The sequence below is a fragment of the Amia ocellicauda genome, chromosome 5 (assembly GCF_036373705.1).
Source record: "Amia ocellicauda isolate fAmiCal2 chromosome 5, fAmiCal2.hap1, whole genome shotgun sequence".
Classification (NCBI taxonomy): Eukaryota; Metazoa; Chordata; class Actinopteri; order Amiiformes; family Amiidae; genus Amia; species Amia ocellicauda.
Window position 1 is genome coordinate 34,808,737 of NC_089854.1, and position 20,488 is coordinate 34,829,224.

The window sequence follows — 20,488 nt, forward strand, 5'->3', positions numbered from 1 at the left end:
GATATTACAAGTCAAATGTATTGAATTTGCAGTACACCTCGAAGAATGTCATTGTATACCTTGATAATGTAACTAGCATTTTAGAAGACAAAAACAGTCACATTAATAAAATTAACTTGAATTAATAAAATGCATTGAAACGCAATGTAAATGCACCACAATACCCCATGATACTAACTATATCGGCTATTATTACTTTCCAGTTCCATGGTATTCAATAGTCCTTGAACAACAAACAAAATGTGCAAATTGATCTTTTGCACGTGATGACTCCTGAGTAACTACAGGTACACTGTCAGACAGTTGTATAATTATAGTCTTGTGCAAATCAGCAATTTGGGGTAGATATTCCCTTTTCAGTTGACCTGCTATAGAAATTGGTCCCGCATTTATTACGTTTGTTCACAAATGCACGTAGTTTGGCATTATCTTTTATTTTTCCCCCAGTGGAATATTAGCACAAAGAAATGCCTCGGTCAGAACGAAAATTACATCTTTTCGGCAGTCATAACTTTCTTTCCCTAATTGTTTTATTGGTGGAGGTCATTTAATAGATGTCAATCTCAGCCTTTCATTTTTTTTACTGGTGATTAAATGTCAGTCTATGGTTGACTTGTAAATTACATGTTATAAATAATAAATTATACCCATCGGTGTACAGAATATCTGATGGATCTTTTTGCCTGGGAGATTTATTTTGTCCCCAAAACGCTGTGTGTCAATCCCTTGGGAAGAATGAAGAGAAATCAAAAAAATAAGATAGTGAACACTTGCCAGTATTGCTGATTTTCCCCTATCCTCCCAGGACTGTCTGTGCACTAGATGTAGTTTTCTGTCCTATAAAGGCAGCTGGCAAGACAAATGGGAAATATTGTTAGTGGTGACTGTCAAGACCAGTTTCTTACTCTGCCCAGCCAGATGCCAAGATACATAGTATACATTCAACCATAATAATGGTATACATATTTCTGGCTGTCCCCTTCATATTCTTTGTTTTGTTTTAAAGCATTTCATTTATTCCATAAGCAACTGGTTCTCTGTGGAAGATGTATATATTATTATTTTATTAATTGAAAAACTAAATTTCATAATTTATTTATTTTGCCTTTAGTTTTGGCACAGTCTTTTCACCCCAGCATCAGTCACATTCTGCAAGGGGCAGGACACCAAGTAAGTCGACGATCCGCTAAATGTGTCTGCTTGTGCATGGGTCTAGGTTAAGCAGGCGGGCTGTTGACTGTAGTAGCTTTGTGCTTTTTCTATAACTTGGAATGCAGTGCAGTGATATTTAGGTATTTTCTCATTCAAAAACAGTTCAATTGGCTTTTAAGACAAGCTGAATGTTTGGCAAGCACATGGTGAAGGGAACACCTTCAACATTCACTCCCAGCCCATATGGGCTGCGTTTCTGTTTTCCCTGAACATTGCATAGTTTGCTGCATGCATATGGATCATCTTTACAGTTTATTCCTCAATCTCTCTATTTTGTGGAAATAATAACTCTGAAATGTATTTCATACTGATATGAAACCTGATAACTTATTTATTAATTCATTAACTGAGAGCTAATTATAATTATAAACCCTGACAGCGATCGATAGGTACTGAAAGTCAACTGTACTTTTCTATGCATATTGAAATCATGAAATAGATTAATTGCATTAGTTAAGCCAGTCAGTACACCATACCTTTTACAAATGTTTGTTAAATCACAATATGTATTTCCTCGGCTTTATATATGTATTCTGATGTCTTTGCACTCCCAAAGCAGGCAAAGTCAATACATCATCGATTGACTTGCTGTCCTGCTCCTTGCAGAATGTGATTGATGCTAGGGTGAAAATACTGTGCCAAAATTAAGTGCAGAATGAATACATTTTTGCACACATTTTCCACTGTAGTTCTCAGTCTGTTAAATATATCCAGATTTTCAACTATTAACTGGCAAAGGGACTGCTGTTAACAATGTGCCTACTGCAACATAGGTTTACCGTGCCATACTCCAACATGATGGAGGACAATTCTTACTTGTTTTATAGCAGCAGGTAGTGTCTGATCCATAGTAGTTAGCAATCACTTTAATTAGAAAAATACATACATTAATCTGCATCCTATTTTGCTGTATTTAGTTGCACTTGAATGTATTTTTGTTTGTAGCCTTCACAATTGGTCTTTGGTTTGTAGGAACTATTGATAATTTTGTATACCGCTTAAGAAACAAATCCATCTTTTTAATTTGTGGATCAATGCTGATGAAGAATCAGGATTCTATTTGTCAATGAAACTGATTTAAAGTATTGGACAGAGCCTGATTATATAGATTTGACCACTGTAAAGTTGTCCCTTGAGGCAATGTCCCAATCCTAAATTTAAAGCGGTCAGAATCATAAACCTTTTATTATGGTGCCAAAATGTATGCTAATGAATATCCTGATTTAATCAAACAGTATAATAACTGAAAACATGAATGTGTATATTGTAAATAAAGTTAATAGCACCAAATAAGTATTAAACAGAATTTGAAAGGACTTGTGAGATTAGATTTTCTTTTTAGGTTTTGGTGACATTAAACTTCCTTAACATATAACAGTGTTAAGTTTGATTATTAAGTTAAGTTTTAGAATTAAAAAAGTGATTTAAAATAAATGTTTCATTATTTGTAATTAATCAAAATGTGAATTTTTCGGTAAAGGGTGAATACTTTTTTATAACTGTGTGTGTGAGTTAGAAGTTGTTTACCTTAGACAACAAATCTGTGCAGATGGAGATCTTATGGAAGAAATCGGAAGAGTAAAAATATGAAGGAGTTGGAAGAATTGGCACATTATTGAAAGTAAATCAACCCATTTGCCTTAAGAGAGAAGTATTTGATCAGTGCATTTGTATAAAAGAATCTACCCTTTAGTTAGGCAGACTCTATACTAAAATATGACGAGGTATTATTATTATTATTATTATTATTAATAATAATAATAATAATAATAATGGTACTATTATTAAAAATCACAACTAATTGCACTGAGTCTGGACTTCAGCTAACATTCTTTTCTGTTTGATGTTGTTTTGAAATTAAACAATCTTTTTCACAAATGACATGGACAACTGGAAAATTAGGGAACAGCAACTAATCCCAACCAAGACTGCAGTTTCTTCCTTATAGATGGTGTGGCTGATGCATTCAATCTCTCCTCTAATGTATTCAAATGACAGTTTGTTAATAAATCCATGATCACATGTAGGAAGATGCATCATGCCTTAGGGAATGTCATTGAAGCCATTTATATAGCTTTAGCTTTTCAATTTCACAGAGTGGATACAAACTGCTCTACTGCTTCTCTGATGATCATGTTAATTAAATTCTGCTCGTTGATGGGGTCTACACATACTTTTGCATATATAAATCCCATAAACCATTGCATCAGTAGAGACAGAAAAAAGTATTACGATTTTACAAAATACTAGCAGATTACATGCGTAGAACTTTTTAATGAAAGTAAACAAATACGTAAATTAGTTGTTTTTCAGACCACTAAATGTCAGAATGGTATTGAAAGCTGAATGCCTTAAGATCATGGCCTAATAACTTTGTGATTGTCATTGTGGCTTTGTGAACAGTTGACTGTAACTTTGTATCACTAAAGCCACTCGACCACTTTTATATAATGTGATGTCACGTAAAATGTTTAAATACTAATGCAGTGATAATTGTTAAATGTTTGCAGTGATTTTAATTGTAATGTGTATTCTCTGTCTGTGTATGATGTCTAGGAACTTGTAAGAAAGTTCAAAACTAAAAATATTAAATGTATTCATTCTTACTGACTTTTTGACCAGCTTGATTGGAGAGGTCATAGCTAACCAGAACTTTTCAGCCAATCAAGTAATTGTCACTCAAATGAAGAAGATTCTGCACAAATATTGATTTTAGATGGTGTTCAGTTTGGATCTACATCCCTCTAGTATGTCCATGTACACATCCTGTTTTAGGTTTGAATTGTACAGACCCACAGTTTATTACATTTCAGTTGTATCATCCTTAGGACAAAGTTTTTGACATGAACCAATTGAAGGTCATGGCACCCTTCTTTCTTAATCAGGCTTGAAGAAGGATTAAAAATAGAACAGATTTAGTGACGTTTATGGCATGATGGGTTTGACCCCCCCAAAAAAATCCTTAATTTCATCACAATTTTAGATAGTAATACAACAGGCTTAACTAAAGCTAATTAAACAAAAAAAAATGGTAATGTGTCAAGATAGAGCCATACTACTAATTATTCCTGGTATGGGTATTATCAATAGAATTTGTAGACCACTGAGAAGATACAGGCACATAGTCATCAAATCTTTATTAAACAAATAATTACATATGCATCAAGTTTATCTGTTTTTTGATGTGTGTAAAATACAAAATAAAATAACCTCTGATAATTTAAATTGCCCTCACACCCTGGTCATAAGGATCACATATGATTTCTTACTGCATATTTTGGTGTTCAAGTGCAACCTTTTGAAAATAGGGAGGAAAAGAAAAGACATTCAGGGATATGATGAAGAATTAACAGAATATGAGGTTGAAACCATAAACAACAAAATGGAACTTTACTTAACTGATGGAGTCCTCTGCTCATCTCATATGAAATGCATAATTTATTAATAATACATTGTAACTTTCGACTGGAAAATAAGAGCCAGTTGGCAACCATGGGAACAGTGTTGACCTTACTTCTACAACTTGTGTGTTAGCATTGTGTTTACATCTGATGGATGCCCATGTGTACTTCTAAAAAGTATATAAAAGGTCAAGTTTTCTCTTTCTCCTCAGACCTGCACTTGGCCGCAGAGCTGGGGAAGACTCTGCTGGAGCGAAACAAGGAACTGGAGGACTCATTACAGCAAATGTACCTCACCAATGAGGAGCAGGTGCAAGAGATTGAGGTAAGGGAATCAATCAGTTTTTATTTTGTATAGTGCCCTTCACAACAAATTGCCATAGAGCAGTTTTACAGATTAAAATAAGGACATTTACAATAGTCATCATGACCTTATCAGGCACAGTGGAGAGAAAAACAAGAAATCCCATAGGAAAGTATGTGTCCATTTCATGCTTAGTTTTTTTCAAATCCTCTGCAAAACAGAAACATTCACATTACAATATACAGGGATACATTGTACATACAGTAGACTCTTGATTATCCACACTATTGATGGGAAGGACTGATGTGGATAATCCAGAAACACTAATATTTTGGTATTTATTGTTGAAGTAAAGAAAACTGAGTTTGTTAATTAACAAATTAAAAAAAATGTAGTAAAGAATGTATTGATCTTGTTTTATTGTAAATGTTCATATAAACACACAGGTTGATTTAAATGAGCTAACGTCCTTTTTGCAAACTGATGTTCATAATCAACGCAGTGAAAAGGAAGCACATCATCCTGTTGCTCTAAATAAGCAAGACCCTCGGCGTAATCAAGGGCAGAATCTAACTCCACCCACTGCTGTAAAGCTATGCAATTACTGGTGATCACATAATTTCAGTTTAAGCATGTGACTTGTAATAAACAAGGGAGTTTTCACTTCTGTCAGATTAACAAAACCAGTTACATAGGGGAACAAATATGTGCAAATGAGAGAGATAAAATCGAGTTTAGTCATCTGTAGAAACCATTTTGAACATGGTGCGTATGAATACTGTGCTGATAACAATTAAATGATATTGCCTACAATTACACTACACAAAGAAAAATATACTAGCAGTGTCAGAGAACAGAGGTGGCTAAATTCAGTATAACGTGTTACTATGAAACATGTTGCCATGTTGTTTTTCATTTACTAGTATGCACCATTTCTAAAGATTTAAATGTGGAAATTGTTGTGAACCTAAGGGCTGTAGTTTGCCCATTGTGATTAGATGTTTATATTAAAATGTTTAATGACTGAGGAGTTAATTGCCATTAATAATACATAGAAAAATGTCATAAACATTATAAAATCTGAGACAGTAAAAGCAACTATTACCCAGGTTCAAATTCTCACTTTGGGCCCCCCACCCCCCAACAGTCACACACAAACAATACAATAACTGCAATATATACAAAATGTATATCAACAATCATAACACTCAGGAGGAAAAAAGGAATAGAAGGAAAATAAAAGGGAATGAGATCTCTGTAACTTAGAAGAGTAAAACTTATGAAATTGATTAACATAATGCTATGAAAATACAAGATAAAGGGGTATCATGCAGTTTACATTTTATCAGTAGACCCTCAGAGAGTAAATCAGATTTTCTCAAGTTTGAGAGAACATTTTCTCTAATCCAATGAGTGTGGACAGGAGAAACAGCCTGCTTCATATTCAATAAAATATGATGGTGAGCCAGCAGAGATGCAAAGGGCAAAATATCTAAATGACTGTTTCTTGAATCTGAGCAATCCCTCTGGGAGGAATTTCAAGAAGTTCAATAATATATAGTGCAAATTGGTGACAGTGCAAATAAGAAGTATAATTATAATGTTTAGACACCATGCCCTTACACTGTAGATCAAGGTCAAAAAAAAAAAAAATGGATTTGAGAGGCAGTTCTGGAAAATGGAATACCTGACTATGCATAAAGTGACTGATTTGTAAGTACTGGGATAACAATTGATTTAGCAACATCAAACTCTTGAGAAAGTTGGCTGAAGGAGCGTGATCGATGATAAATTATCATACAAGGATGTGTAAACCTTCAGTTCTAACACCTCTGTGGACCACCAAATGTACCTGCGGCAAAGGTGATAGAGGACAACCTCTAATGTCAGTTTTAGGCTTATAGTAATGCTGCCCTGTGTAGCATATTTTCAATGCTAGTTTAATACAATTATTTAAAAATAAATAAATAAATAAACACAAATTATAAATGTGAAATTAATGTTCATTTTGAGAGAAGTCAGTGGCTGTACACAGCTACTAAATTATTAAGAACAAGCCAGACCACTCTACAGGCAACAACACCATCTCTGTGTTATAGGAAATCTCATCTCATCTCATCTCATCTCATCTCGTATGTTGGAGAAAAGTAGAGTTTTCTCTACAGAAATTTGCAGCCTTGCAGGAAACGCAAAACAGAACGTAATACCTTTGCTTGCAGAGTTTGGCCTTGATATCTCAAAATGCACCTTGGCATTGGGCAACATCCTTACTAAAGTCCTAGAAATTGACAAATTCTCTGTCCCCAATAGATAGGAGGTCTGTGCTCTCTTGTGGTGCTTAGGACCAGTACCTTGGTTTGAAAACCATGAATTCACACAAATAAAATGATCATGGTCGTTGACCAACCCCTGACCTCATGGTGGAAAAAAAAAGAAGCCAGGTGTGCTCATTTTGAAAGCATGCCCCATATGATTTCTCAAATCGTTATTTAAGTTTGTTTTGAGAATGAAAACTTAATACCTATAGTTAATTTATAAAATGCCCTTATGCAATGCAAACCTATTGCATCCAGTTGTCTAGAAAATGGGGTTTACAAAATGCACCACTGACACTTCTGACCCTGGTTAGTAACAGCTCCATACAGTGTCATATTATGAAATACAGAAATATAGTACTAATAGGGTACTATCACTTTAAATTTGTACTGTGCCTGTTTGAGGCAGAAGGAAACCGAACATATGCACTTTAATCATTACGACAAAACTACCATATGGTACAGGGAGTCTCTTCTCCTTCGTATTTGAAATTAACATAAGCTTGATATGAATTATGTTACTGTTCTTTCATAATATTCCACTGTATTGAGTTGTTACTGAGCAGTGGTGCAGGTATGAATCGTGCAGGCGGTGCAGCTGCCTGTGGACTGGAAATGTAAATATTACATTATTAATGTAGTATTCTTTCTGGTTATGCAGTTTGCCCATAATGTGGACTAATTATTTTAGTAAGCTTAAATTCATATTCAGATATTTGTGTCTCTGCAAAGATATCTCCCATATTTTCTGTGGACAACTGCTATGCTGTTAAGTTTTGAAAACAGACCTATCTAAAAATGCTGATTTGTTGAAAATCATGTCATCACTGCCAGTATTCCAGAGGTATGCATTGCACTGGGGAAACTGCACTGGGGAAATTCTCAAAACTAAAACTCTATGGGGAAGGACTATCCCGATCCCCTGTAGCATGGAATATCTTGTTAAACATTATCCCATAATTCATATAATCCATAAATGTACCAAAGTAATACACATATGGGATGATTGAAGCCAAATTAAAAATAGTCCAAGGTTAGTCGAAAGACTCCAGCACACTATGTAAAACCTCACTTTAGAAAAGCTTACAATTCAGCATTAAACCTTAATGAAGGTTACACTTTGTCATAAATTATTCACAATACTCCTCATGAAGCATTTTGAAATACAATGTGTTATACCATAAATAAATCATACAAAATGGACCAAGTAGGTCTTTTTCTTTCCTTTCTGTCTTTAAAAGACTGTTTGCTTTGAAAATGTTACTTCACAATGATGTCTGCCTATTGTCAACTTTGGGCACAGGCACAAGTGAACAGTAAATGTCTGTTGGTCCCCTACAATATATTTTGTAAATTATTTTCTTGTTCATGTTGGACTTATAAATGTATTTAAACTGCATCTCAGAGCTACAGGTATTTTAAAGCATGGTCTAACTGTCATATACAGTGATACAGATCAAATGGTGTGGTGTACTGTTTCCCAGGTGGGCTGTTTACTGTGTAAGAGTCTCCTTTTGTCTTTAAGTATATGGTGTGAAATTATATCTTTGTCATGGAGTCACAAATGGGAGATATCTGTGCCAGCCATCATGCCCTGATTAATGCAATATTCTGCACAACTGAAAACTCACCCTAAAAGCTCCCATTATTAGATTTACAAAATATGAACATCAACTTCAGGCTTCCATTTAGAATTTGTTATTTACAATAAAGGAAAAATATATTCTGAGGTTGATCTTTAATTTGGTTATTGCAAGGGTTGTGACTCGCTATATATATATATATATATTACACACTCACCTAAAGCATTATTAGGAACACCTGTTCAATTTCTCATTAATGCAATTATCTAACCAACCAATCACATGGCAGTTGCTTCAATGCATTTAGGGGTGTGGTCCTGGTCAAGACAATCTCCTGAACTCCAAACTGAATGTCTGAATGGGAAAGAAAGGTGATTTAAGCAATTTTGAGCGTGGCATGGTTGTTGGTGCCAGACAGGCCGGTCTGAGTATTTCACAATCTGCTCAGTTACTGGGATTTTCACGCACAACCATTTCTAGGGTTTACAAAGAATGGTGTGAAAAGGGAAAAACATCCAGTATGCGGCAGTCCTGTGGGCGAAAATGACTTGTTGATGCTAGAGGTCAGAGGAGAATGGGCCGACTGATTCAAGCTGATAGAAGAGCAACTTTGACGGAAATAACCACTCGTTACAACCGAGGTATGCAGCAAAGCATTTGTGAAGCCACAACACGTACAACCTTGAGGCAGATGGGCTACAACAGCAGAAGACCCCACCGGGTACCACTCATCTCCACTACAAATAGGAAAAAGAGGCTACAATTTGCACAAGCTCACCAAAATTGGACAGTTGAAGACTGGAAAAATGTTGCCTGGTCTGATGAGTCTCGATTTCTGTTGAGACATTCAGATGGTAGAGTCAGAATTTGGCGTAAACAGAATGAGAACATGGATCCATCATGCCTCGTTACCACTGTGCAGGCTGGTGGTGGTGGTGTAATGGTGTGGGGGATGTTTTCTTGGCACACTTGAGGCCCCTTAGTGCCAATTGGGCATCGTTTAAATGCCACGGCCTACCTGAGCATTGTTTCTTTATGACCTTTATGACCACCATGTACCCATCCTCTGATGGCTACTTCCAGCAGGATAATGCACCATGTCACAAAGGTCGAATCATTTCAAATTGGTTTCAAATACATGTTAACAGATTGATTGATTACAGCACTCTCAGTGGCAGGTTTTTCATCGCCCAAGAGGGTGTGTTGAGAGAAATGCCTTCTGTTAGAATCTATTGGCAGAATCAGTTAATCTTCTATTGTATCTTTATTGTGTAAATATTGTTGTCCGTTCCAATGTTTACATATTTATGGCACAATGAGACAGTGACAGATTATCAGGCATCTTTTAAATATATTCTTACAGGTAAGTCTCTGGGCAATAGATGCACCTAAAATCTGTATCTGAATCTGTAACTTGCTAAATGAATGAAGAATCTCAAAGAAAAGGATGTATTAACTAATTAATTTACATATAAACGAACTGATGAATGACTGAATAAACCGACAATGAAATTGATTAATTACCATTATCAAATTATCAAATGAATAACGTTAGAAATATACTTTTTATTAAGCCCAGTGTTTTATTATGGTAAAAGCTGTTCAACTAAAAAAATATGTGAAAAAGGAAAAGGTCTAGATCAGGGGTTCCGAATGTCTGGTGATGGAGGTCCATTTTACGGAGGTTGCATGGGATGAGGGGGCCGCAGAAGAAAATTAACCACAGATGAAAACTAAATATGTCCGATATCATATATTTTTATTTCCTATACATTTCTGTTAGGGAACATTTATGAATTTTAATTGTTTAATTATTTTCCCCCAAATTACATGTTCAATTTGTAACAGAAAAATGTTTAGAAAGTGTAAAAATATAGTAAAGGTTTAGAAAAGGGGTGGTTGAAGGTTGACTTTAGGGGGCCACACCAAACATCCTCGAGGGCCACATTTGGCCCCTGGGGCGCACTTTGGGAACCTCATGTCTAGATTTAACTTGTACCTTTTTCTTTTTTTTTATGGATTAAGACTTAAATCCACCCCAGAGGACACATTTATAATGAGAAGTAACTGCACATATGTTTATTGATCATGTTTAACATAAAATAAGCTAATGCTACAAAGCCTATTATGGTGATGCATAGCTTAACCAAGATAGCGTGGCGAGCATGGCTGATATTCAAACCTTAACTGTGTCACTGTAAGCTGGAGCAGTGCTAGTGCTTGTTCCATTAAGGAATGAGTAAAATAGCTTCAGACTATTCAGGTTCCCATGTTATTCGCAAAAACTGCATTTACATCTCAATCCCCTGTGAGCTGTTCTGCTTGGCATTGCATTTGGGCAATTTTACACTAGAGAGCAGCTGAAGGAAAGGAGGTGTAATGGCACTGAGCTAGCAGATGTATATGTACAGTCCTCTCAGTGGCACTATATTGAGCTTTAAAGGCCGCTGCAATAGGTTGTACTGCTAAATCATACAATTTATTCATATGTCATGGAAATTAATTTGATTAAAGAGAAAAAAGGACTGATATTATATACAGATAAGTATAGATCTTTGGCACACCTATTCAAAGCTGTTCTGTCTGCAAATTATTATAGTTGTCCCAGGTGTTCTTTCTTTAACTGCATAGTATTCATATTAGAGCCCGACAGATGTATTGGAGCACTTCTAAATTTTAAATGTAACTACTCCACTGTAAATATTTTTTTCAAAATACCATAAAATCCTTTGTCAGACCTCCGGCCATAAAATTATACATGTTTATTTAGTTTTACAGTTGTTGTTATAATTATTTACCATTATTTTTTAACATAGTTATGGTGCTTTAATTTCTGCTGGAAGCTTCCGACTGAGTACCACGGAGAAACAAACACACACCCACTGAGAAACACAGGGCTTATAAACCAATAAACATAGCTGTGCTACATTTGAGTATCCATGGTTTTTATTTTTCATCATGACTGAAGATTATTGTATACTATGTCATAGAGGTGTATTTTTACTGAAAAGTTAATTAAATTGCTTTTCAAGATTCACAATCGTAATTAAAATAAAGAAAAACAGCAAATGTTCGCTGAAGATGTTGACTGTCTCCAAATGACAAGCAAGCTCAGATCATAGTAAAACTTAAGAAAATGTGTGAAAAATGCATCTATCAGACCATGTTGTATAAAACTGAAACTATACATGATATTTATAAAACAATGTAAAATCTTAAATCATGTTTTGGCTATGATTCGTATTGCAATATGATTGACATACATATTAAATAAGTTACGCTTTCGAGGGCATTTTTAAATAAATTTTGTTTTTTAAATGCAGCTGTGCTGTGCTGCTTTCACTATGTCACTGTTGGATCGGCAGTGTTGGGCACTGAGGAGGACACAACGTAAAATGCAAATATAAGCTAGACCAGCACTTAACACTGTCTTATTATTTGCTCTAATGTAGAGCATGCACATTATTCTATTTGTGTGTGAAATTGCTCATATACCTTGGTCTTTGTTCTCATGTATAGAACATGCAAATGTTTCTATTTGTGTGTGATATCGTTATTATACCTTGTGCATTGTTCTAATGTACAGAACATGCATATTTTTATATTATTCATTTATTCTCCCTTATTCTAATTTAATTTTATTTTTTACAATGTTTGATTTCTGTTTGTTATTTATGATGAAAATGAATGTTCAGTTTATTATGTAAAATGTAAAAATCCTGCCTTCAGTGCATATTTGACACAATTTGTCTCTGACAGGGAGAGATTTGAGGGATCCATGCTAGAACATGTCTTGTCTTGAAAATGTTTTGCATGCTAACAAAAAAAAAAAAAGTAAATATCAGCAGATACATCGGTAATCGGGAAATTTTGCTTCCCAATTATCAGTATCAGTATCGGACCCAAAACACCTGTATCGGTCATGCTCTAATTCATATGGAATTGTGTGCTGAACATGCAATGTGGTACATAAATCCACTTTGTTGAGCTGCATGTGTTGTACACTGTGTACCACTTATGCGAACCTCTGAATATGCCTCAATTGTTTACATTATGAAATAAGAAATTGACCAGTTTTCCCACTGTCATGCCTGCAGTACCTGTCCAAGCAGCTGGAGATGCTGCGGGAAATGAACGAGCAGCATGCTAAGGTCTATGAGCAGCTGGATGTGACGGCCAGGGACCTGGAGCTCACCAACCAGAGGCTGGTCCTCGAGAGCAAGGCCTCCCAGCAGAAGATTGAGCAGTAAGGAGACCTGGCCTAGACATTGTCCTGACCTCTACACACTTACTTCTACCCCATGGAACACATACATTTACTTACCAATTAGTTCCATTTCTTTTTCAATGAGTTTTATGTTATTGTACCCACTATATTATTTATGTCTTACTGTATGGATGAATGAGGACCGCAAAACTGTTTTCTATTTGAACTTCTCATGTCATAGGTACACCTGTAGGTCCTCAAATATGAAATGGATGAAGCTTCTGTTGAATAGGACTCTAATCTGTTTCCCTGTTCACCTCTTTTTCTGCAGTCTAACTGGAACCATAGAGACCCTGCAGACACAGGTGGATGCACTGCAGATACAGGTTGAAGGGATGCGCTCTCTGGAGACGCTCAGAGTCCGTCGGGAGAAGAGAGAGAGACGCAAGACCATTCACTCCTTCCCTTGCCTCAAGGAGCTCTGCTCTGCACCCAGGTAGCCCTCCAGCACCCTGTTCAACCAAACAAAAATGTCACTTCCTCTGCCCTCCACTCTCCCACTTTGGAATATCTGTAACTCGGCAATCCTACATCACAGCTCCTTGTTGCTGCTATACAGCCCCTCTCAGTAAAAGTCATACATTTCACACATTACACTTCCTGCCTCCTCAGTTTCCTGCTCGTTGCCCGTTAACTCTGACATTGTACTGGATTCTGGCACTCACAGATTCCTCCACACTGTACCTCAGTGGTCTGTCATAAAATCACCACACATTTTGAAACTCCATACACTCTAATTTCATGGTCATCAAACATGCTGAATACTGTAATCAGTGATAGTCAATGTTAGTCCTGGAGAGCCACAGGGTCTTCAGCTTTCCATTCAGCTTTATCTCTTAATGACTTAGTTGAATCATGTATTGACTTAATTGGTCAACATTACCAGTGGCTATGGTTTTCCAGGACCAGGAGGCGACATAGTTGATCCATGCAGGTCTTTCCTGACACTTCAGCCAACATGTTAGAGGCTTTAACTCTGCTGTGTATATGATCCCCCTCTGTTACCCTGCCTCCTCCAGGTATGAAGACGGCTTCGTAATCCGCAGCTCGGTGTCGGAGCTGGAAGTCAAGCCGCTGGAGCAGGAAAACGAGCAGCTGCGGGAGACGGTGACGTCACTGCGTTTGCAGGTGCAGCAGGAGCGGCAGCGGAAGGAGGGAGCCGAGCGGGAGTGTACCGCTGTGCTGCAGGAGTACGCCCACCTGGAGCGGCGGCTGCACAGCGCCGAGAGCTGCCAGTTGCGCATCCGTGAGCTGGAGACCGAGCTGCAAGAGCTGCAACAGATGAGGCAGACTAAGACCTACCTGCTGAGCGGGGAGGATGGCCTAACCCAGACCCTTCTCAACAATGCCCCGGAGACCGATACGCTGGAGGATGGGAGCCAGAGCCAAGCCTTGCCAGCCTCCAGCCCCGTACGCAAGAGCTGCAGCGACACCGCGCTCAACGCCATCGTGGCCAAAGACTCCTCTGGGCGACAGCAGGGCAGCTATGCTCTTCATGCCAACAGTGTGCGGAAGAGGGGCATGTCCATCCTGAGAGAGGTGGATGAGCAGTACCATGCCCTCCTGGAAAAGTATGAGGAGCTGCTGGGCAAGTGCCGGCGTCACGAGGAGAGCCTGCGTCATGCCGGAGTGCAGACTTCCCGCCCTGTTTCCCGGGACCCATCTATGAAAGACTGCCGCCCCCCGGACAGCGCTGGACCCACCCACCCCGAGGCTGTGGAGAGCATTAGCAAGCAGGTGGAGGCCGTGGACAAGCGACTGGGCCAGAACACCCCTGAATACAAGGCCCTCTTTAAGGAGATCTTCTCCCGCATCCAGAAAACCAAGACCGATATCAATTCTACCAAAGCCGGGAAGACCAGCAAGTGAAAGCCAACAGGGCTCAAGTGCACAGCCTTCTGCTTTCTGGCGTCCAGGGAAACTGAAAGAGTCTAGGTGATGGCAAACATTCCTGTGAGATTTGTTGTTCCACACTAGGGAGGAGTAGTGGTCATTCCTGCCGTCTTTTTTGTGGATGGCTCCTCCAAATGCATATATCTGTATATATAATATATAATAATTCCATTATTCATCTCCGTATACTAATAAAGTTAGAATATAATGTTTGTTAAAAAACAACTTCTTTCAGATGTCTACCGAACATCTGGTGGATGGTGGAGCTTTCTGGAGTTATGAAAGAATCTGGGAACAAAAATCTGTCATCAGGGCAGCGGTTACATTCCTATGCAGGTAAAAAGGGCATCTTGCATTGTGAAAATGTTCAAAGTCAACTCAGTGGAATGTGATAAAATGAAATAACATTCTACACAGGAGAACTGAGTGCGAAGCTTCCCATTAAACATGTAATATCTCAGGGGTTCTCGAGGAATATTTACACCTGATTCTCATCTAAAATGTTTGAACAACACACACTAATAATCCCATGTCCTTCAGTTTTGATGTCCTGTGTCACAAATACAAAATATTGTGTTCCTTGATGCAATTAAAACTTCCATCATTGTGCCCCAGAAAATAATATTTTAGAAATGTGACAAAAGGATATAAAAACTAATTTGAAAATTACATGTGATATTATATTTAAACCTCTTCCCTTGGGCAGCTATAGGACCTTTAAAGGAGTAGCTCATATACTTCAGTGCTCTTGTACCTACCTGCATACATTTGCCGTAATAACTTCATTAAAAAAATAATCAAACACTTCTCAAGGTTTCAATGTGAGGCAGTTATGCTTCCCTTTCAGTCAGCTATGGGAACTCCTTTGACAAGATCTAAGCTTTTCTTCACAAATCTTAGGGGTAAAAAACATAGGAGTTGCTAAGTACACCTTAGATAAGTTACAATGTAGAGAATTAGAGTAGTTAAAGATAGAATATATGAACTGCTCCTTTGCATGTTCTAATTGTTCAGTGTGTTCAAAGCCTAACGTTCTGTCCACTTTTGTCACAGCAAGGATTAATGTTTTTCCTCTTTGACCATGTTGTCCGTCTTTGGTTTTTATCAAAATCACTTAAGTGTATGATGTCTTCTTTCCCTTGAAAGTTAAAATTGTGGCAGTGTCCAGTCACAGCCACAGCTGGACAGTGATGGACCTGTAGCCCTAGAGAGCTGATGTCCATACAGTGATTCAATCAGACCATGTTCTGTTTATTTACTGTTGAACAGGTAGTCTTTCATTCAGGCTGCATTTAATCACATTTTGACAACACTACATGTCTCAAATAAGGCCTGTACCTCACTAAACATGTTGTCTTTGGTTCTATACATTTCAATAGATATGTTCAAATGTTTTTTCTATACACCTTCAGCCCTGTAAAGAACAAAGAAAGACTCGCCAATTGTCCTGTGCACTGAACAAGGATTTTCTCACTTTCCAATTAAGTAGAGTGGCTGTTGAGCAGTTTGTTTATTGAATCCATAACTTCAGTTATGAAATCTGTGAAGGAGTTAAATGGTCTGATTACAATGAATCTGAGAGTTCCTGATGTTGATTTGAAGAATGCTAATGATTTGTGTAATTCGAAGTGTGGAAAGCCAACCATCACCCTGGCTGCACCAGTGAATACAGATGTTGAAATGATTTCCTCTTGGTAGTTTTGATTTATTTCCACATGATGGAGTGTGAAGTTATCGATGATTACAAAATCACCTACAAAAGGTTTCCCCAGTGTAACCCTAATTCATTCTTGTGTGTTTTCAAGTGTGTTTTTTTTAGTTCTTTAGTACTGCTTTTCATATTTCTCTTCATCCCTTTGCCTTCTGTGGATAATGTGTTAAACATGTCATATACTGAATTCCTTTTATTACTAAATGTAATGTAGGTCAGTCCAGTGTTTGCACTGGAAAGGAATCCAGGCTCCTGTTGTATTGAAATTCTCACACTTTCAATCTCTCAAACTGATTTTAAAATGTTTCCATTATGTACAAAAGAGTGACAGGGGTGTGAAGCAGCCAGTATCTGCTTTGGATGCTAATTTGCTGGTTACAACAGATAATTTATGGAACTAACACAATAAATTACTAATTACAGAATTTACTACTAAAATTAGCTAATATCTTTATTAGTATTTTTGTACACCTGGAAACACTTTGAATGAATACTCCGCTCCAGTTCCATTGTTTCTACTGTGGGAGAGAGAGCAACTACATTGCTCTGATGTGGAGAGGCAATCTAGTTGGATTATCAAAGCAATAAAGGAAGTACAATCCACTCTCAAGATGAAATTCCTGCAGCACAAATAAGACTGTGGCTATGGAGCTCATCATTTCTGTCAGCACTATGCGGTAGAAAAACTGTACTAATACAAGAACTTGAGCTGTGTACAAAAGACAATACAAGTGTTATTGGTGTTACTAATAGGCCGGCAGTATAACTCACTTGATTTTGCTTGCAGATAACTCTCTGGGAAGGCTGCAGTGATGGAAACTTAATTAGATAGCTCTGTCTAGCCTGAAGTAACAGTTTAAAATCTTCTTTTTAGATTATCTTTCTATTGAATTTAGGCTCTGCCTTAAAACTGGCCTTTGCTAAGCCATAGAAAATAATGGTTTATTTCAACGTTGGCTTATTGCACACTTAGCCTTGCTAATGCCAAACTGTGGTTTAAAAAGTATTGCCAAAACAGTGTTCGACTTCAGCCAGTGTCGGACAAGTGATTTTTAAACAACAGCTTTCTGCCATTCTTTTTTATTTTTTTATTTTACCCAAGGCAGTTCAATTGCCTAGCATGTCTCTATGCATTATTATTGCATTGCTGTTATATAGTTCATACATATCAAGGTTTTGGTTCTAGGACTAGAATGACATGTGAAGACACTAACTTTAACTTTAAACATTTCATGTTCATCTCTTTTCATTGCATGAATTGAGAGTGGGATCAAATGTTTATTATACAGCTGTCTTTAACCTGTACATGCAAAATGAGTATGGTTGATCCATGGTTCATCTAATTACACTCCTCTGTGCTGGGCTCTTCAGATAAGGTGTCTTAATTTTAATTACAGATCCCTTTTTATTTTTCCACAGGTTAACCCAAATTTGAATGCCAGCTTCCAAGTGGGTTAAATATATTTCTCTTGTTTTTTTTTTTTTTATACTTGAGTTCCAAATAATTCCCAAGTAAAATTAGTATCTCTAACTGACATAATGATCTTATGACACCATGCTGCAGAAATTCCAGATTATCTTTGATTTATAGTCACCTGCTTAACTGGCTCCAGTCTACATATGAACAAAAGCTGCATATGCTCAAAACAAGCAAAATCAATCGAGGCACAAACATTCTCTGTTCCATATGGGGATGATATCTTTAAATAACTGATTCATGAGGATTTGAGCAGATGCAAAAATATATGTAATTATACTAATTTCATTACTGCTTAGCTGGTGTAAGTAATTAGGCTATACCAAGCTAGCTCAGAAAAACTTTTGTTACTGTGAAGATTTTTGGAAGCTGCATTTCTGATTACTTTCCTAATTTGGCAGGAATCCATCCTGGCAATAGCATCAACCTTTTACCTCCTCTAAAGGTCAAATGCAAAAATATTTAATATATAATGTACAATTCCGTGATGAAGACATAGGCCACGCTTACTCAAGAATACTTATAAAAAGCCATTTTGCTCTATTCTCTATTCTATTTATGATCTATCATTACAGTAATACTGCCCAACTGCTTGCAGTTCTATTGTATTTGATCAGTTTCCCTTCAGTTATTTTGTTTTTCTCCCATTTGTGATAAACCACTAGTAATGACATGAGACAAAAAATATAACTATCCCTCATTAGATCAGTCATACTTTTACAAGTCTATGCTTAGTCTATCTACACTTTACTAATTTAAGTCTTCAGTACACATTACATTCGAGCGTAGGGCACAGGGCTTTGTGCTTCCGGTTTACAGTAGTTCAAATCTTTTTCAATTAACCAGATTGTATTTCACACTACAGCGATCAACCAGTCTGACCGGTCCAGCAACAGATGACCATCTGGGATTGTCTACTGACTCGAACCTACACCATACATGCCACTCACCCAGTCCATCCCATTAAAACCAAATACCACTATAAAGGGATTTTGAGGAGTGGAGTCTCATGCAGGGTAAACAGGGAGTCAATAAGAACTATATGAGACCATGTATTCTGTGTAAAAAGGCAACAATACACAATATTGTTGAATTGAAAAACGCAAAAACATCCTTTTACTGTATATGATGTGTGTAAGAGACATATACCTATCAGGAATGGAAGGAAAGCTGTAAAAATGCACTTCATGACATCCATCAGACCCTAAGCCCTAACTCAGGCTGCATTGGGCAGATTATTAGTATCTGCATGGCACCACTCTGCCACAGAGCAAGGCCTTGTTCTGAACTACAGTGGGTCAGGTTTCTCTCAGGGCAACTCCACTGGTTAGTAAACAGCATGGCAAGGAAATGGTATCTGCTTTTTTGCATTGAGGAAAAAACATGGTGATATTTGTTAAATGCTTGGTGAAATTAAATTTGGGGTATATGAAAAGTTGCCAAATTGTGTAACTGAACTTTATTTGCACAGCCTTATTTACCGGGTTACTCTTCAGGATACATTACATATTGCACTTAAAGATGCTTAAAGCATTTCTGCTTCTTTATTTCATTTTTTGTAATCAAGTTACTGACTGATTACCAACATAGTTACTCCCTATGGTACCATGTGTATTTCAGCAAACACCTCACCAGCAGGTTATATGAGTGGGGAAATTGTCATGTCATACAGATGTTTCATGTTTATTTGCCTTTCTATATCCTACTTGCTGTAAGAACTTCATAGCCTATTTTCCCCCATGGTGCCATGGATTGTTTAATTAAAAAACCTCTACAGTTCTGTAAACAAGCTTGTTGTACCTAGGTTAGCTCTTTCTTGTTTAATGCATTTCCATTCTTCTAAAATGTGCTTATTGAATGAAGCCTGTGTTTAAACCTGCTTCATTGTAACCTCTTCTATTCCTTCCATATTAAAGCATTTTAAGCAACCTCCATCTGCGATAAGGGTGTTTTGTGGGGTCAGGGAGTTTCGTGAAATGAGTGAATAAGTTGAATGATGACTGGGTTATGTACACAGTTTATGGCTGTTGTGGCTTTTGGTACATTACACGATCAGATACATTAAAGAGGAAAACAGATTGTCTGCATAAAGACACTAAAAATGGATCTCTACCAGTATTATACAGACAGCATCAATCATTTGACAGGCTTATAATACATCTTTGGCTGCCAAACTGATGTGCAAGGTCGGTTCCCCCACAGGGCGCGACGTCTACTAGTTGTGTACCATTCAAAACGAAGGTTGCGTCATGTATGTTCCGCCTCCTAAAGGCAAGTAACCAATCAGACGCATCATATTCATTCCAAATCGCACACTCGCTCCTA

General features: G+C 37.3%; 1 protein-coding gene across 2 annotated transcripts in view; it reads left to right on the forward strand.

The window, feature by feature from the left end:
• Window positions 1-20,095, forward strand: part of cdr2l (cerebellar degeneration-related protein 2-like) — a 32,176-nt gene extending 12,081 nt beyond the window's left edge. For both annotated transcript variants that reach the window (XM_066704909.1, XM_066704908.1), the window contains exons 2-5: window positions 4,826-4,938; window positions 12,913-13,061; window positions 13,354-13,518; window positions 14,102-20,095. In XM_066704909.1, the coding sequence (XP_066561006.1) occupies window positions 4,826-4,938; window positions 12,913-13,061; window positions 13,354-13,518; window positions 14,102-14,951 (1,277 nt within the window). In that variant the 3' untranslated portion in view covers window positions 14,952-20,095. The remainder of the gene's footprint in view (window positions 1-4,825; window positions 4,939-12,912; window positions 13,062-13,353; window positions 13,519-14,101) is intronic.
• The last annotated feature ends 393 nt before the right edge of the window (window positions 20,096-20,488 follow it).